General features: G+C 35.5%; 1 protein-coding gene across 1 annotated transcript; it reads left to right on the top strand.

The window, feature by feature from the left end:
• Positions 1 to 186: 186 nt before the first annotated feature.
• LOC117320248 (integrin alpha-PS1-like) lies at positions 187 to 9,167 on the top strand (the record flags this gene model as incomplete). The annotated part of the gene is made up of 7 exons (XM_033874897.1): positions 187 to 450; positions 4,515 to 4,560; positions 5,683 to 5,805; positions 6,991 to 7,195; positions 7,535 to 7,631; positions 8,196 to 8,334; positions 9,073 to 9,167. Coding segments are annotated over exons 1-7 (714 nt in total), but the record flags the coding sequence as incomplete, so codon positions are not given.
• Between the last annotated feature and the right edge of the window lie 9,805 nt (positions 9,168 to 18,972).

The raw sequence follows: 18,972 nt of genomic DNA, 5'->3' as shown, positions 1-18,972 counted from the left end.
TCCCTTAATTATAAATATTAGACAATATAATCTATTTTTCTAATTGTAAAAGGTCTTTTTATTATTTTTTTTTTACGGTAGTGTAGGTCTTTCAACAGTACCATGAAGATGTTAACAGCATTAAAAGTGTAAGGTCGTTCAAAATTCTTCTAGCTTCTTTCAAGGTCAACAAAAATGGGACAAAAATCATTTCTAAAATTTTTGTCAATGATAATATATATAATATAAACACAGCTTCATAATTGTAATTGATGAAATTTGAAAGACACTTTTTCCCGTTTTCAGGTGTGTGCTCACAGATATACAACAAATTATGTGGGCATAGGAACGTGTGTGACATTGAACTCCGACCTTTCTGCCGACAATGAGAGACGACCTTGCCGTGATGATGGGCTAGAGAATGAAGGTTTAGCGTACTGTCAAGCTGGAACATCAGGTGTCATGATGAATGTTAGTCTCTAATTTAATTATATTATTCATTACTGTGAATCATATTTTTCTGTAATTATAAGCTTCAATAGCTCATCCTAAAAACTCCATGGAGCAGTAAACATGTCTTCATGTCACAGTTAAGTAACATACACCCTTAAGTCTCAATGTCACACCGTAAGGTTACATACATCCTTAAGTCTCCATGTCACAGTAAGGTAACATACATTCTTAAGTCTCCATGTCACAGTAAGGTAACATACATTCTTAAGTCTCCATGTCACACAGTAAGGTAACATACATCCTTAAGTCTATATGTCACAGTAAGCTATCATACACCCTTAAGTCTCCATGTCACAGTAAGGTAACATACTCCCTTAAGTCCCCATGTCATACAGTAAGGTAACACACACCCTTAAGTCTCCATGTCATACAGTAAGGTAACATACATCCTTAAGTCTCCATGTCATACAGTAAGGTAGCATACACCCTTAAGTCTCCATGTCACAGTAAGGTAACATACACCCTTAAGTCCCCATGTCATACAGTAAGGTAACATACATCCTTAAGTCCCCATGTCATACCGTAAGGTAACATACATCCTTAAGTCTCCATGTCACAGTAAGGTAACATACACCCTTAAGTCTCCATGTCACAGTAAGGTAACATACACCCTTAAGTCTCCATGTCACAGTAAGGTAACATATATACACCCTTAAGTCCCCATGTCATACAGTAAGGTAACATACATCCTTAAGTCTTTATGTCACAGTAAGGTAACATATATACACCCCTAAGTCTCCATGTCACAGTAAGGTAACATACACCCTTAATTCTCAATGTCATACAGTAAGGTAACATACACCCTTAAGTCTCCATGTCACAGTAAAGTAACACGCACCCTTAAGTCTCAATATCACAGTAAGGTAACATACACCCTTAAGTCTCCATATCATACAGTAAGGTAACACACACCCTTAAGTCTCAATGTCATACAGTAAGGTAACATACACCTTTAAGTCTCTATGTCACAGTAAGGTAACATACATCCTTAAGTCTCCATGTCACAGTAAGGTAACATACATCCTTAAGTCTCCATGTCACAGTAAGGTAACATACACCCTTAAGTCCCCATGTCATACAGTAAGGTAACACACACCCTTAAGTCTCCATGGCACAGTAAGGTAACATACATCCTTAAGTCTTTATGTCACAGTAAGGTAACATACATCCTTAAGTCTCCATGTCACACAGTAAGGTAACATACACCCTTAAGTCCCCATGTCATACAGTAAGGTAACACACACCCTTAAGTCTCCATGGCACAGTAAGGTAACATACATCCTTAAGTCTCTATGTCACAGTAAGGTAACATACATCCTTAAGTCTCCATGTCACAGTAAGGTAACATACATCCTTAAGTCTCCATGTCACAGTAAGGTAACATACACCCTTAAGTCCCCATGTCATACAGTAAGGTAACACACACCCTTAAGTCTCCATGGCACAGTAAGGTAACATACATCCTTAAGTCTTTATGTCACAGTAAGGTAACATATATACACCCTTAAGTCTCCATGTCACACAGTAAGGTAACATACACCCTTAAGTCTCCATGTCACAGTAAGGTAACATACACCCTTAAGTCTCCATGTCACACAGTAAGGTAACATTCACCCTTAAGTCTCCATGTTACACAGTAAGGTAACATTCACCCTTAAGTCTCCATGTCACAGTAAGGTAGCATACACCCTTAAGTCTCCATGTCACAGTAAGGTAACATTCACCCTTAAGTCTCCATGTTACACAGTAAGGTAACATTCACCCTTAAGTCTCCATGTCACAGTAAGGTAGCATACACCCTTAAGTCTCCATGTCACAGTAAGGTAACATACAGCCTTAAGTCTCCATGTCACAGTAAGGTAACATACATCCTTAAGTCTCCATGCCACAGTAAGGTAGCATACATCCTTAAGTCTCCATGCCACAGTAAGGTAACATACATCCTTAAGTCTCCATGCCACAGTAAGGTAGCATACACCCTTAAGTCTCCATGTCACAGTAAGGTAACATACACCCTTAAGTCTCCATGTCACACAGTAAGGTAACATTCACCCTTAAGTCTCCATGTTACACAGTAAGGTAACATTCACCCTTAAGTCTCCATGCCACAGTAAGGTAGCATACATCCTTAAGTCTCCATGTCACAGTAAGGTAACATACACCCTTAAGTCTCCATGTTACACAGTAAGGTAACATTCACCCTTAAGTCTCCATGTCACAGTAAGGTAACATACACCCTTAAGTCTCCATGCCACAGTAAGGTAGCATACATCCTTAAGTCTCCATGCCACAGTAAGGTAGCATACACCCTTAAGTCTCCATGTCACAGTAAGGTAACATACACCCTTAAGTCTCCATGTCACACAGTAAGGTAACATTCACCCTTAAGTCTCCATGTTACACAGTAAGGTAACATACACCCTTAAGTCTCCATGTCACAGTAAGGTAACATATACAACCCTTAAGTCTCCATGTCACACAGTAAGGTAACATACATCCTTAAGTCTTCATGTCACAGTAAGGTAACATACACCCTTAACTCTCCATGTCACAGTAAGGTAACACACACCCTTAAGTCTCCATGTCACACAGTAAGGTAACATACACCCTTAAGTCTCCATGTCACAGTAAGGTAACATACACCCTTAAGTCCCCATGTCACAGTATGGTAACATACATCCTTAAGTCTTCATGTCACAGTAAGGTAACATACATCCTTAAGTCTCCATGTCACAGTAAGGTAACATACACCCTTAAGTCCCCATGTCATACAGTAAGGTAACACACACCCTTAAGTCTCCATGGCACAGTAAGGTAACATACATCCTTAAGTCTTTATGTCACAGTAAGGTAACATATATACACCCTTAAGTCTCCATGTCACACAGTAAGGTAACATACACCCTTAAGTCTCCATGTCACACAGTAAGGTAACATACACCCTTAAGTCTCCATGTCACACAGTAAGGTAACATACACCCTTAAGTCTCCATGTCACACAGTAAGGTAACATACACCCTTAAGTCTCCATGTCACACAGTAAGGTAACATACACCCTTAAGTCCCCATGTCATACAGTAAGGTAACACACACCCTTAAGTCTCCATGGCACAGTAAGGTAACATACATCCTTAAGTCTTTATGTCACAGTAAGGTAACATATATACACCCTTAAGTCTCCATGTCACACAGTAAGGTAACATACACCCTTAAGTCTCCATGTCACACAGTAAGGTATCATACACCCTTAAGTCTCCATGTCACACAGTAAGGTAACATTCACCCTTAAGTCTCCATGTTACACAGTAAGGTAACATACACCCTTAAGTCTCCATGTCACACAGTAAGGTAACATACACCCTTAAGTCTCCATGTCACACAGTAAGGTAACATTCACCCTTAAGTCTCCATGTTACACAGTAAGGTAACATACACCCTTAAGTCTCCATGTCACAGTAAGGTAACATATACAACCCTTAAGTCTCCATGTCACACAGTAAGGTAACATACATCCTTAAGTCTTCATGTCACAGTAAGGTAACATACACCCTTAAGTCTCCATGTCACAGTAAGGTAGCGTACACCCTTAAGTCTCCATGTCACACAGTAAGGTAACATACACCCATAAGTCTCAATGTCATACAGTAAGGTAGCATACACCCTTAAGTCTCCATGTCACAGTAAGGTAACATACACCCTTAAGTCTCAATGTCATACAGTAAGGTAACATACACCCTTAAGTCTCCATGTCATACAGTAAGGTAACATACACCCTTAAGTCTCTATGTCACATGTCATTAAGGTAATATACACCCTTAAGTGTCCATGTTACATATTAAGGTAATATATAGCCTTTAGTCACCATGTCATGAATAGTGATAAAGATCTGAGGGTTCATTCCTTAATTCTGAATGGCATTGTTAATTTTAAGGTAGAATTTAGCTCAGGAGTTCAATGTTGCCTGTGCCACTTTATTCAATTAAAGAGTATTTTTAAGTAATTTGTTAAACTTTTATTTACAGGACGAGCGTGTCTTACTGGGAGCTCCAGGAGCTGTTGATTGGACAGGTGGGACTTTTAATCAGATATCTATAGCTCATGAAATTTAACAGCTATACTGCTCAGTGTTTTAGGGGATGGTTAATTTTTGTCTCACCTGCGACGGAGTTATGAAGTGAGAGTGGTGATACTTTTGAGGGACCATGGCCACAGTGACGTCAATGGTGTCGTCCACATTTCACGTTAAAATTTTGCGTTTAGAACTGTTTCTCAAATAGCATGTGTCCAACTTTAACCAAACTTGGTATATAGTAATTATAACAAATTTTTGTGAATTTTACTTAAAATTTACAAATACAATAAGATTAATTCTTGTTATACTTACTGGTAATCCTATTCCAAAGGTGGTGGTATGGATTATCATGGCGCCATTGTACATTGGAAGTTTAACAAATGTTATCTGAAATTGAAAAAATGTTTATCTTTAACTCAAACAGCAATTGAAAACTGAATAACTGTTGGTGTTTAAGATAATCATTTTTTGTAATAATATTAATACCAAAACAGTAAGTCTCATCCTGACCTTTACAAATGTATACAGGTTTAAATTATCTCTCAAAGATTGTATGATTCCGGAGAAAATATGAATTTATTATGGGGAATATATTGCTAAATGTTAATGATTGGTATGTAATGTAAATTATAATGAAAGTGACTCTTGCATTAGCTTATGAACCAAGTGCATTAAGTGTGAATAAACTCATTTCAAACAAAAATATGGTAGGAAGCATCATTCGGCTATTGGGATTCAATGTTGTAAACAATGTTTGAGAAATACCTGGTATGGTTCTCCTTACAGGAAGAATTCAAAGGTTATGTATAAAAATTGATAAAAATAATAATCATAGATATGGCTGATTAATTTATTAAGATGAATGAAATGTCATTATTTGGCCCATTCAATGGTAGCTGCCTGTCATATGATTTCTGACATTTTTAAAATCTCATTCTTCACAGCACCAATGGTAACCATGAAGGTTTTCATCATCAGAACATAATATACTGCTGTTTTTGGTTGATTGTAAAAATATACTGTCTGCCCTCTATTTGACTCATTTCAACTAGTTCTTTATGCAAACCTCAGTATGTAGTTGTTTTACTAATCAGGTTGTACTAATTTACCATACACAGGTGGCTTGTGGACACAGTACACCGGAGACAATATCCGAGAGGACCTTTCATGGTTCAGATCACCGATCTATCTTAAGGAGGACACCCGCAAGCCACGCCCGATCGACCTCACATCTTACATGGGTGGGTATTGACACATGACCGTAAACTCTAGAGTTGATCACAAACTTTATGAAACTGATGGTCCAGTTTGATTGGCAGTAGAACTGCAATCTTATTCACCTCAAAATGGGTATTCGAGTAGCAAAGTAGTAACACTCTCGCCTTTCACCTTGGATGCTGGGTTTTGATTCCCAGACAGGACGTGAAAAGGTATGGGGTCACATGCTTGATCACATGGGTTTTCTCCGAGTACTCTGGTTTCCTCCCACACTAAGACAAGGCAAACAAGAGTGATTAATATTCAGTTAATACAACTTGTTTTGCTATTGTTAAATAAATTTTTTACCTCAAGATTGAATCTGCAAATCTACCAAAATTCTTATCCAGGACACATTTCACACACTTCTCCCCTTCCGGACTATAAAATCCTGTTCGATTTTCACTCCCAATCACTTATCACATATCCAGTTGACCTTTAACCTCCATCCCTTTTAGTGGAAGCCTTACCCTTACAAACTCTTGATACAACTCACCTATACTTCCTATCAACTTTATTTGCCTCAAAAAATGTGTCCATTATCAGTCAACAGATTAGATATGAAGGCGACATTAGAACACTTTCTAAAATATCCGGGGTGACTTTGATTGGCTGCAGTCCAATCCCGTAACATGATTGACTTCTTATCACATCGATATCAGAGTATACCTGAGATAATGAAAACAGGTGTGATAATACTGATGTTGAATTATCAATATCACATTGCTTATTTCATATACTGACGGCTTAATGAAGGACATTGAAATAGTATTTACCAGGTATAACAGTTTCTACTGTAAATCAAAATATATGGATAGGCTTATTACCAGGCATGACTAATTCGCTAATACTAGGCATAAGCTTTATATAATATTGCTATAAAACTATTTTTACTGAATATTAACATATATGTGTGGATAGCTTATTACTGTACCAGACACATAGCGATTATTTTGAAAATTTGACCTGACTGAAATAGATAGGAGTGGGTTTATTATCAGCAAGCGCTTATTGTAGGATAAATATGGTACTGAGTATAAAGTTTTAAAAGTGATAGCAGTTATCAGTATTACATCAGTTATATAAAATAAACCTGTGTGTGATTACTTGTAATGAAAATCAGTTGGTCATTAATTAATGTGTCTTCATGCTGAATTGTTAACTTCCAGGATTCTCTGTAACATACGGAAGATTTGACCCCAATGGAGTGACCTTTGTGGGCGGGGCCCCACGATCCGTCTCCAAGGGTCAAGTAGTTCTATTCGTGAAAGATAACAAGGGATTGACATACAGGGACAACCAGATTCTAACTGGAGAGGAACCGTTTTCTGCCTTCGGCTACTCCTTGACAGCCATCGACGTCAATGATGATTCGTAAGTTCACACTACTATTTCTGAGAATGGTGACTGATGACAAATCATTATTACTCAAATATTCATCATTTCAGGTCAGCTGGTGCAAAGGACATGTAAGCTTAAAATACCATCATTCAACATGATATAGAAGGTTTTAGTGACCGGTTTTAGTGAACAACAAGAAAGGTTTTAGTGACCGGTTTTAGTGAACAACAAGAAAGGTTTTAGTGACCGGTTTTAGTGAACAACAAGAATGGTTTAAGTGAATGGTCATAGTCCTTTTCACCTTCTGTGGACAACAGGATTAATAGTTTGGTGTCTGTGTCATGATTTTTACAAGGTCCATATTTTTTGCAGGTTTGATGATCTCATCGTTGGTAGTCCTATGTATCTCGAGAAGGACCAAAGTATTGGTGGTGCCATCTACATTTACATGGGAAGCGACTCTGAAATGGTATAAAACAATAATAATGATATCAATTTCTTAGAAATTGTGAATTAAATGAAATATGAGAATGTGTACCAATTTGAATGTATAAGTAGTTCTGAAGTGCTTGTTCTAAGTATGTTTATTGAATGATGTCATGAATGGTTTAGATAGATCGATTTGCTACAACACATATTCATGAGTTTAAAAATATAATATATAAACTATAATCCATATAAAGATAGCATTGTATCAGTCCCACAAACATACAAACATAAAAGGTACTAAACAAGATACAATGTTAACATCAAATATGATATACAGGTTCATAGAACTCTTTTGGAAAAGGAGATTAATTTTGCTGTAATGTAGCATATATCTTTAAGACATACATTTAAAGATGTTTTATGAGTTTGTCTGTTGATACACTTAATGAGAACCTCTTCAATGAAATATCATCACTCTAATTATTTCATTTCTCACTAGACTTTGATGAAACACTTAAAATCCATTCAAGTTAGCAAGTTTGGTACAATTGATGATACAGACTAATTATTTAAGATATCTTTAGTATTACTGATATTGTTTCAGATTACCAAAGATTCCGTGCCAATTAAGATTACAAGTCGTAAGATGAGTGAAAGTGACTGTTTGAAATTCATGTGTAAGGATGCTAGGTTTGGACACACACTGGCGAAGGCAGGGGACGTCAACCTTGACGGTTATCAAGGTAAAAACCACTGTGTTTACAACATTACCTTTATGCTGAAAGAGGAAATGAATGATCCAATGTCTACCTTTTGGTAATCAAATGATCCAATGTCTACCTTTTGGTAATCAAATGATCTAATTCTACCTTTTGGTAATCAAATGATCTGATTCTACCTTTTCGTAATTTTATGGTGGGAAAATGTTTTTCAATGACGGTTCATGCAATAGCATTCATATCAAACTGTAATACAGTAAAACCTGCTCTAACTCCCACCTGTTTGTAATGACCCCTGTCTATAATGACCGCTTTGTAACGGCCCCAAATGTTTTTTTACCATATATTGACCACCTTTATAATTGAGGGGAGTACTACTTTTAGTAGTTGGTGACTACCTCACTGAACAACATAAGAGAGGCCTGTCACATGCCATGCAGAGTTCTTATGGTAAAGTGTCTTGCCCATGGACATAACCACCACAGGACAGAACAATTCATTTCTCATCTTCACGAGAAACACCCAACGCGGGTAGGGAGCTTTGAACCACCCACCATGGACCTACACTTGAGGTTACATGGCAGGGAGGTAACTCTTACCAACTGAGCTATCACAGTCCTATTGGAGGAGGGGCATATTTGAAGTTAGATACAATAAAAGAATTATCACCGTATAAAATTCTGATCTAAAGAAGAAGAAAAAAGTGTACAAGTGATATACTCCCGCATAATTTAATACAAATGTTAATATGTTGTATTCCAGATCTGGTGGTCGGAGCTCCGTATGAGGGTGTTGATAAGGGAGCTATCTACATCTTCCATGGCTCTGCTGACGGTCTGAAGGAAACCTACGCTCAGGTAAAATTAGTACCAATGTTGTATCACTTAAAGCAGATTTACTCGAATTCCTTTTTAAAGGGAAAAAAAATTTTTATTTTTGGAAAAAATTTTTTTTTTTTTGAAAAAAAGATTTTAACCAAAAAGGGGTTTTTTTCCTTTTTTTTGGCCCCCAATTTTTAAGATTAAAAACCCAACCCCCTTTTTTTTAAAAATGAAAAAAGGGGGGTTTTTTTGGGAAAGTAAAACCTGTTTTTTGGAAATTCCCCCATTTTTTTTTTTTTTTTTTTTTTTTTTTTTTTTTTTTTTTTAAAAAAAAAAAAAAAAAAAAAAAAAAAAAAAAAAAAAAAAAAAAAAAGGAAAAAAAAAATGCAAGGTTACCCCCTGCAAAAATCAATGTTAAATAGGAAAAACCCTGGGGGTGGACTCCTTAGGGGGTGAAAGGGAGTATCAATTCCTCCTTTGGGTCAAGGAAACCTACCCGGAAAAATCAAATTTTTAAATCACTTGTAAAAAAAAGATTATTTACCGTATTTTAGGTTTTTTTTATTAATTTTTGTGAAAAGGGGTTACTGACAAAAAGGGGTAAAATTGTTTCCCCCATGTTAAGGGGCGGGGTTCTGACAAAAATTTTTTTTAATTTGACACCAATTTAAGGGCAAGGTGTATCCTGCAATAAAGGGTAAATATGTTCATCCTTTTTTTTGGGGGGAGGTTTTGACTAAAGGGAAAAATATTCACCCAAAGCCAAGGGGAGGGGGTTACACAAAAATGGGTTTTTGGATTCTCCCATTCTCATGGGGGAGGGTATTTGAATAATTTAAAATTTTGATTAAAGTTATCAGGGAAAAATTCTGATTAAGAGGGAAAATTTTATTTGTATGTTTAGGGGGCATTTTGAATAAAATTTAATTTTTGTTGTTTCCAAGGGGGGCCTCAGGGGGGGTTTGAAAAAAGGGGAAAATTTTTTCCCCAGGCTCTGGGGGGGGTTACGCAAAAAAAGGGGGAAATTGTTTTCCAAGTCATGGGATGTATTAACTAAAGGGGGTAATATGTTTTCCCCTTCCCATGGGAAGGGTGTTTTGACAAAGAGGGGAAATATTGATTTTTTCCAATTTTTATGGGGGGTTATCGACTAAAAATGGGAAATATTGATTTGCCCCATGTCTCAGGGGAGGGTGTATCTAAAAAGGGGGGGGTATTGTTTTTCCAATTTCGGGGGAGGGTGTTCTGACAAAGATGGGAAATATTTTTTTTTGCCCCATGTTTCAGGGGGCGGGTATTCTGAAAATAAATGGGTATTTGATTTGCCAAAGTTCAGGGGGAGGGTATATCTACAATAAGATGGGAAATATTGTTTTGCCCAAATTCTCAGGGGGCAGGGTGTTTCTGATACAAAAGATCTAATAATTTGTTACCTCGTTTAAAACTTTCCCTTATATCCAGTTCTGTGAAAACATTTCAACCTAAAAAAGTGTTTCATAGTACTAAAAGCGGGTTTTTGGGCTTTTCGATTTTTTTACAAAAAATTTTTTAAATAAAAGATATGTCCCTTTGAAAAATATTCATTGGGGAAGATAAAACATTTGTAAAAGTATATATCCCATTTTTGAACTGGTTTGATTTTGATCTAATTTTAAACCATATTTATTAACATACAAACAAACGTCCCCAAAATTTTTAAAAGAAAAAGGTTATAAAAGGGAAAAATTTTTACTATAAAAAATTTTCTTAAAAATTTCAAAAAACAGGGTTTTTTCAGACGATTCTTTTTTAATATGTCATGAATTTTTTTATTTTTAAGAATCTATCCTGGACATCGTACCAGCCCACCCCCAGACATTTGCCCCCTTTTTGGGGGTATGGACATGGGGGGAAGGTTTTGAGCATCCCTGTTGGCTCCTACAATCTGGACACCCCTTCTCCTCGGACGCCCAATCTTTCATTTTGACTTTGCTACTCTTTCAACCAAACAAATTCAACTTTCTGAGACAGCTTTGTTTTTTTATGGAGTAAAAAACGCTGGTTGTTATGACATTCTTTCTGTCGTACCCATCAAACCCCGTCAAAAGGTGAGGATATCAGGGTATCTTCAAAGTTTCCAAATCTAATAAGTTACAGCCCCAGATGTTACCAGGAAAAACCAACTACTGAAACCCCCTGGCACCCAAAGGTTTCACAAATGTAGACTGATTTTTTTAATTTTTTGTACAAACAGCTGTATTAAATCTGCCATGTTGCCCATTTTTTTTTCTCGGGGGATGAACAAGTTTTTGGGGGAAAAATTGGGAAATCGGGCTGGTTTTTAGAGGGGGGGGGGTTTTAAATCCTGTTTCCCAAAAAAGTTCGGTATACGAAAATTTTTTTTTCCCCAAAAATTTATTGGATCTTGTTCCCCAATAATTTGTGTTTCTATTTTCCATGTACCACTTCAGGTTATCTAAAACCATTGAAGCGATACGGGAAAAACAAGAAAACTTTGGGATTTGATAACCCCCCCCGGCATGACGGTCGATTGAGAAAATTTGGCCCTCCCAAATATAAACAGGAATGGAAGTAAACATTTCATTTATTTTAAAGGTAGATAGATGACAGGCTTGTTTGTTTATTATTGTTTTAAACCACTTGACAATTGTTTTTGAAATGGAAAAAACATGTTATTATTTTGCCACCTGGTTTTGAAAAAGGACCAAAAGGGTTTTGGAAAGGTTTTTTTTTGCCTTTTTTTTTAACCCGGGGTTTTTGGGTTGTTTTTTTTTTTTGGGAAAAAAAAGCCGTCCCTTCCCGCAACAAAATTTGATTCCCCCTTTTTTTCCCCCATAAAAAATTTTTAAAGAATTTAAATTTAAAAACTTTTCCCTAGGGTTTAAAGGGACCCCCAAATTTAAAAAAAGGGAAAAGGGCCCAAACCCCAAAAAACGGGTAAAAATGGCAATGAATTTTAAAATTTTTCTGAAAAAAAGCAAAAGATATTTCCTAATTCAAAAATTTTTTTTCCTTTGTGGGAAAAATCAAAATTTTTTGTCAAAGGGTTTTTTGGTGTGGAACCGGGGGGGGGCCCCCCCCCGCAAAATTTTTTTGGGTAAATATAATATTTTTTATTTTTTTAAACCCGACCCCCCCTTTCTTCGGGAAAAACCCCCGAGGAAAGGGAACCCCCTCCCAATTTCCGGGTAATAATTTTTTGGGGGGGGGAAACCCAAAAAAATTTACCAAGTTTTTTGGGTGACCCCAGGGGCCAAAACCGGGGGCCAAATGGTGTTCATTTGGGCCTAAAAAAAATTGGATATAAATAAATTATCCTAAAACCGGGAAAACAAAACAATTGTTATTTTCCGGAGTTTTTTTAAAAAAGGTGGAATTAAAATTGGTTACAATGGGTGGTTTTTTTTCCCCAAAAGGGGGCCTAAAAGGGGCACAAAAAAGGTAATATACTAAATACACGGTATTTCTCTAAAACCCCCAGAGGATATTACCAGGGTTCACTAAATGGGGGGTTAAAAAATAAATAGGATAAAAAAACCGGGGGCCAAAAAAGGTATAAAATAACTTAGGTTCCTAAATCCATGGTATCCTAATTTTCCGGTGATACTTTTACAAAAGGTACATTATACCAGGGGTACCAAAAAAGGGTATCACTAGTTTAACTTTCCTGAACCAGAGGTACCCTTTAAAAAAGGAAAAGGGGATAATTTGTGTTCAAATACAAAGGTGGTACCAAGCCAGGGGCACTGTAAAAGGTATTTTATTAAATCCCAGAGGTTTCCTAAATAAACGGTATCCTTTCCAAACACCCCCCTTTTTCCTTCCATTTCCCCCCCCTTCCATAACCCCCAACCAGTATTTCCTTAATACACCGGTGGTAAAAATCCTTTTTACTAATCCAGGGGGGGGACTTTCCGTTCCGGCCCCGGGGGGGTACATAAAAAAATTTCTCTAAATAACAGAGGCCCAAAAAAGGAGATTTTACAGGTTTTCATTTAAAAGGTTGGTTAAATAAATACCTGACCTTAAATCACGGGGTAGGTATACTTAAACAAGTTTCCAATACCAGGTAGGTATCCCTAAATCCGGGGGGGGTACAAATCAATAAGGACAAAAAATACACGGAGGGTTTTAAAAAAACGGAAAATTTCACAAACCGGGTAGGATGGGCCTAATAAGGTAGGTTTATAACTAAATAAACATGGGGTATCAAAAATAAAGGTTTCGCTAATCCGTGGGAAATCCTATTCCAGAATTTCTTAAACCTAGGACACAATCCCGGTAGGTATATTTTTTAATAAATAGGACACTTTTACCGGTGGACACAAACCAGGGGTATATTAAAATAACGGGTAGGTTATAATCAATTTGGATATTAATAACAGGGTATCGTAAAACCAAGTGGTATCCCAAAACCAAAGTGGTACACTCCAGTTTGGATCCTAATAAACAGGGTTAGGTATACTAATCACAGGGTATATTAAACCCAAATTTATTTTTTAAACCTTTAAAATATGCAAATAAAGTCTTGGGTCAAATTCATCAATTTTTGTGGGGTTAAAGGGTTACAAATAATCCTTCCCTAATTTAATTCTTTTTTTAAAAAGGGGAATAAACTTTCCTTTTAAATTGGCCTTTGTTCTTGAAAATCCGAGGTGGGGTTTGTTCCTCCCCTATTTTTGTGGTTTGTGTTTTTTCCGGAAGGAAACGGACCCCACCATTTTTTTTCCGGGCAAGACACAAACTGAAGCCTAGGGCCCTTTCGTATTTTTGTTCTGTTAAGTAGACGATAACAAAAACCCAATTCAAATTACTTGAACTTTCGGGGTATAACAAAAAAAAACGTAACTTTACAAGGGGTTCATTTTAAATGGGTAAAATACCAAGTAAAAAGGAGGTATCCTTAATAAAAAAATTCAAAAACCAGGGAGTTTTTACCAGTTTAAAGATAAAGGTAACTGACCATTTCAAAAATAAAAAGTTTTTCCAATACCAGAGTTAAATAAAAATTTATTTTATATAAACGTTTTTTATAGATACACATTATTTACTTACAGGAAAAATTCACAAAATTTAGTAGGTATCTAATGGAAAATCCAATCACTTCATAATAAAAGTAGTATCAAAAAACCATAGTTATAAAACGTTGGATTCACAGTAATGTTTCCAGGTCACAATCCAAATATATTCTAATCCCTTTTGTCCTTCGTGTCTCCTCGGGGTTCCAAATTTTACACATTTTTCCCCAAAAAACACTTCAAAATTTTCAAAAAAATTTTTCAAAAAAGGTTTCTTTTGGTAAGGTCAAACCAAAATTTAATTTTTTCCCCCCACCCCCGGGGGTGGGGGGTTCCAAAAAGGGTAGTAAAACTTAAAACTTTTCTTTTAAATAGGTATCAAAAACCCTTTAAATAAATCGGGTGGTTTAACCCAAAAAAGGTTCAAAAACCCCGGGGTTTCCACTTTCCCCGGGGAAAAATTTTACAATTTTATAGGGAAATCACATTTTTACTATTTTTTTTTTTTAAATTAATTCCTTCCTAACTTGTCAAATTATCAAGGGATGAACTAAAATGGTTTAATGTTCCCTAATTTGCCCCCATTTTTCGGGGCCTAAAAAGGGGTAAAATTAAAAATTTTCAAAAATCTTTTTTCTCTACCTGTTTGTGTTCTCAAATGGAAGGTTTCTTAAGGTGTTTTCCTTGGGAACATCCCCGGTTCCCCTTTTTCCCCGGGGGGAGGGGTAATTCAAGTTTTAAAGGGAAATCCATTTTGACTTTTTTGTTTTTTTTTTTTTTTTTAAAAAAATTTCACATGGGTGAATTTTGATGGTATTCAAGGGGGGGCCTTTTGCCCCCAGGCTGGGGGGGGGCCAAAAGGGTAAATTTGAACTGAAATTTAAAAAATTTTTTTTTCCAACTTAGTTTGAAAATATTTATGATGGGGGGCTTAATTTTTAAACCAAAATTTATTTCATACCCGGGGTCTCACCCCTTTAAATTGATGGTGGGGCCAAAAAGGGGCATTTTAGTTCGAAATTTTCAAACCAGGTGACCTTTTTTAAGCCCTTTGGGCCTTTTTAATTTTTCTTCTCAATCACCAACACCCCCAGGCACATTATATTGGATATGTAGTTTACTGGGATAAAGGGACTACCAAGTTTTTCAGGGGCCCTTACCTTTATTCAAGGTCCAGGGGTAAAATTTGTTAAAATCTTTAAAAAAACTTCTTGATAATAAAGGCCCAAAAACCCTGATATTGGTTTTGAGAATTCTGGATAAGGCCTTCCAATTTTGTTCAAAGGAGCCAACCTTCATTAAAGGTCAAGGGTTAAAGATTATAAAAGAAAAAATTTGATTTTTTCTCAATCTCAAGGTTGATTTTGGGCCTTGTTATGATGGAAAAAGGATTAAAATGTTGGTTCAAATGAATCTTTTCCCTTCATTACCGGGTAAAAATTGCTAAAAAAATAAACCCCTTCTTCTCACAATAAAAACACTTAGAAACCTGATATTTGCCTGTAGCCCGGGGTGAAAAAAAGAGCCTCAAATTCAATGTTTGGGGAAATTTAAAATTTCCCCAAAATATAAAATTTCAGTGGTGCCAAAAAAGGTCCTGGCCTCTTGTTTTTTAAAAAAAGACCAGGGGAAACCCCAAAAAACTAAAGTCGTGTGGTTTTTAAATTTGTGACTAATCTTTTTTCGGCATCCCGTAGTATTTTTTTGGGTTTCCCAATATACGCGACGGGTGGCTTTACTGGTCAAATGAAGTATGCGTTTTGGCAATGTAGCAAAAAATGCAAAATGCAGATACCCGAAAAAACCGAATGCATCTGAAAAAGGGGTGTATTTTTTTTAAATGACGCTTGATAAAAAATTTTTGTTAAAGAATTTTATTATCCCCAAAAAATGTTTCAAACGAAAAAATTTTCATACGTCCTTTAATTTTTTTCACCAGCTTTTTTTACATCTTAACCCCCAACATTAAACATGCCTTTTATCTTTTTAAAGATTTTCTTTTTTAATTAATTTATCTTATAACATTTTTAATCTTCCTTAATACATTTTTAGGGATTATTTCTATCATTTTTAAGATAGCATTGCCAAGGGGTGTGGCAGCACCAATTTTGGAAACAGTTTTTTTCCTATGGGGGGAGGTCAAAAATGGGGATTTTAATCATGCTAAGCTTGACTTGTATTTTACCCTTTTAAACATTAAACAAACTCTTCTTAAAACATTTTAAGGGAAGATCTATTTTAATGTACACCGAAATAACAGAATTGGGTTTTACTTTTTTTAGATATAAGGTGTTCTTCTCTTGAAAACCATTTTGTAATGAAAGTGTCAAGTTGCATCCCCTTTCTGATGTATAATTATATCATCCTAGTTTTTTAAATTTTACTATTTTTACATAATTTGGGCTCACATACTTACCATTCCCAAGGTGTTTGTAAATTCTTGGAAAAAACCTGAAAAAAGGGGGATTTAAAAATAAGGTTGTACATGTTTATGTAGGGGGTTTTTTTTTTTGACAGAACAGCAGATGGTTTCAAGGGGATGACTATATCGGGGTCAGACCCGACATTAATTCCATAAATAATAAATGGAGCCGGCATATGAGCAATGTTTATATTGTTGTTCCAAAAGAGTTTTAATACAAAAATTTCCCGGGTTGAAAATCTGTAAGTAATTTCATTCTGTAAAAAGTTAGATAATTATTCTTACAAGTTTCTAATTTCATCTTTCTGTCCTTTTAGCATTTGTTTATTTTAATGACCTTGATTCCTTCAAAGGGCACTTGATCAAAAATTTTTAAATTCTTTAATTTTAAAAAAAGCCTGAAAACAAGTGACCATTAGGCCCATGACCCCGGTTTTTTCAAAAAAAATTTGATGCGTAAATCTAAATGTTAGTATAATTTCAGAGGATATTTTGAATTTAAAAAAGAATACTGGAAGCATGTTAAAAAAAAGAACGTTTCCCTTATTTTTGATTAATTTGAAAAAATTGTACCCTATTTCTCTTTAGAAATAATGTGTTAAGAACTAATCCCCTTTTAAAAAGGGATTTTTTTTGGGTTTTGTCCCCAAGGGAATACTCCGCAGGTAACTTTTCAATTTCCCTGGGATTTTACAGAATACAATCAGTAGAATAGAAATAAAAATGCCAACAATGAAGATAAAATAAAACAGCCGTCAGGTGAATTAAACAACTCATCTCGTGACCCAGATTTTGTTTTTACGACACTAATTTTTAGAATCGGAAAATTTAATAGATTTTGGCGGGCCGAACCAGACCAAAATTCCTGAGGCCCATTTTAGTGGCAAATTTTGCGTTTAGCTACCTTAAACATGTTTTTTATTTTTTTAGGATTCCCTTTTTGCCCGGGTTTTCTGTGTCCCAAACCACTCGATGCTTGTGGGGACTTGGAAAACCCCGTTCAAAAATTGTCAGGGAATTTACAATCATTTTTTAATACTGCAGGGCCGACCCCAAACAAATTTTTTCCATAAAGCTTTTGTGAAAACGAAGTTTTACAGTTCTATCATTGGTTCTGTAAAGGGGTTTTGATATTTTCTAATGATTTATAAACTGAAATGAAAAATCTATTGTCCCTGACAACACCCCATCCATTTTTCCTAGCTTGATTTAATAAGATTTGTATTGGTTCAAGGCAAATTAGTCTTGTTTTTTTATTTTGTTGTTTATTTTTTTTCAAACTAAATTAAACATCGATTTTTGGATTTCAATTGAAAAAAAAAAAAAATTTTAAAAAAAATTTTCGAAGGTAGGCCCAAAATTTCAGCCTGAAATTGTTTAAATTTGCTTTTTGTTCACAGCAAGGGTAATGTTTTACAAGTCTAGTTTTTTTAGATTAAGTTGATGTTATTTAAAATTTCTTTTTTAAAAATCAAAAGTAAAATTTCCAAAATTTTGAAAAAAAAAAAAAATCCACTATTTTGGGAGTTTTACTAAAATCAACATGCTGCAAAATTTTCAAAAATTTTACTTTTTTTAAATTTTAAAAACAGTATACTACAAAAACATACAGAAATAAAATTGGGGTTATTATTGCTCCAGGACGATTCGGAACAAAACCCAATGAAGAGTGAAGAACTTTATGGTGAAAGGGTTGTGTCGAAAACAAAATGGTTGTTTTCGGGGAATTTATTTAAACTTTACCTTGGTTTAATAAGCGTTGTACAAAAAACTTTAGGCATGTGGTTTGGGGAAGTTAGTACAAAAACTTCCCCATGTGGTTAGGTACTTTAGACAAAATCTTCACTCATGTGGTTGGGAAGCTTTAGTACAAAAACCCCACCCTGTGGGTTAGGTAAGCTTTTACAAAATCCTCACTCATGTGGTTTGGGAAGGTTTAGTACAAAAAACTTTAACTGTGGTTTTGGAAGTTTAGTACAAAAATCCCCCCCCTCATGTGGGTAAGTTTAGTACAAAAAACTCACTCATGTGGTTTTTTAAATTTTGGGACAAATCTTCATCATGTGGTTAGGTAAACTTTTTACAAAAATCCTCATCATGGGTTTGGTAAGTTTATAAAAATCTTCACCATGTGGGTTTTGGGAAGTTTGTACAAATCTTTACTCATGGGTTAGGTAAGCTTTTTGTACAAAATCCCCACTCATGTGGGGAAAGCTTTTGTACAAAAAATTTACTCCTTTGGGTTTGGTAAGCTTTGGGCAAAAAAACCTCAATCATGTGTTTGGGGAAGTTTTTGTACAAAAATCCTCACATGTGGTTAGGAAGCTTTTGTACAAAAAATTCATCATGTGGTTGGAAGGTTTAGTAAAAATCCCCCATCATGTGGGTAACTTTGTACAAA

The sequence above is a fragment of the Pecten maximus genome, unplaced genomic scaffold, assembly GCF_902652985.1.
Source record: "Pecten maximus unplaced genomic scaffold, xPecMax1.1, whole genome shotgun sequence".
NCBI classification, from domain to species: Eukaryota; Metazoa; Mollusca; class Bivalvia; order Pectinida; family Pectinidae; genus Pecten; species Pecten maximus.
This window is presented reverse-complemented; position numbering and strand designations above follow the sequence as displayed.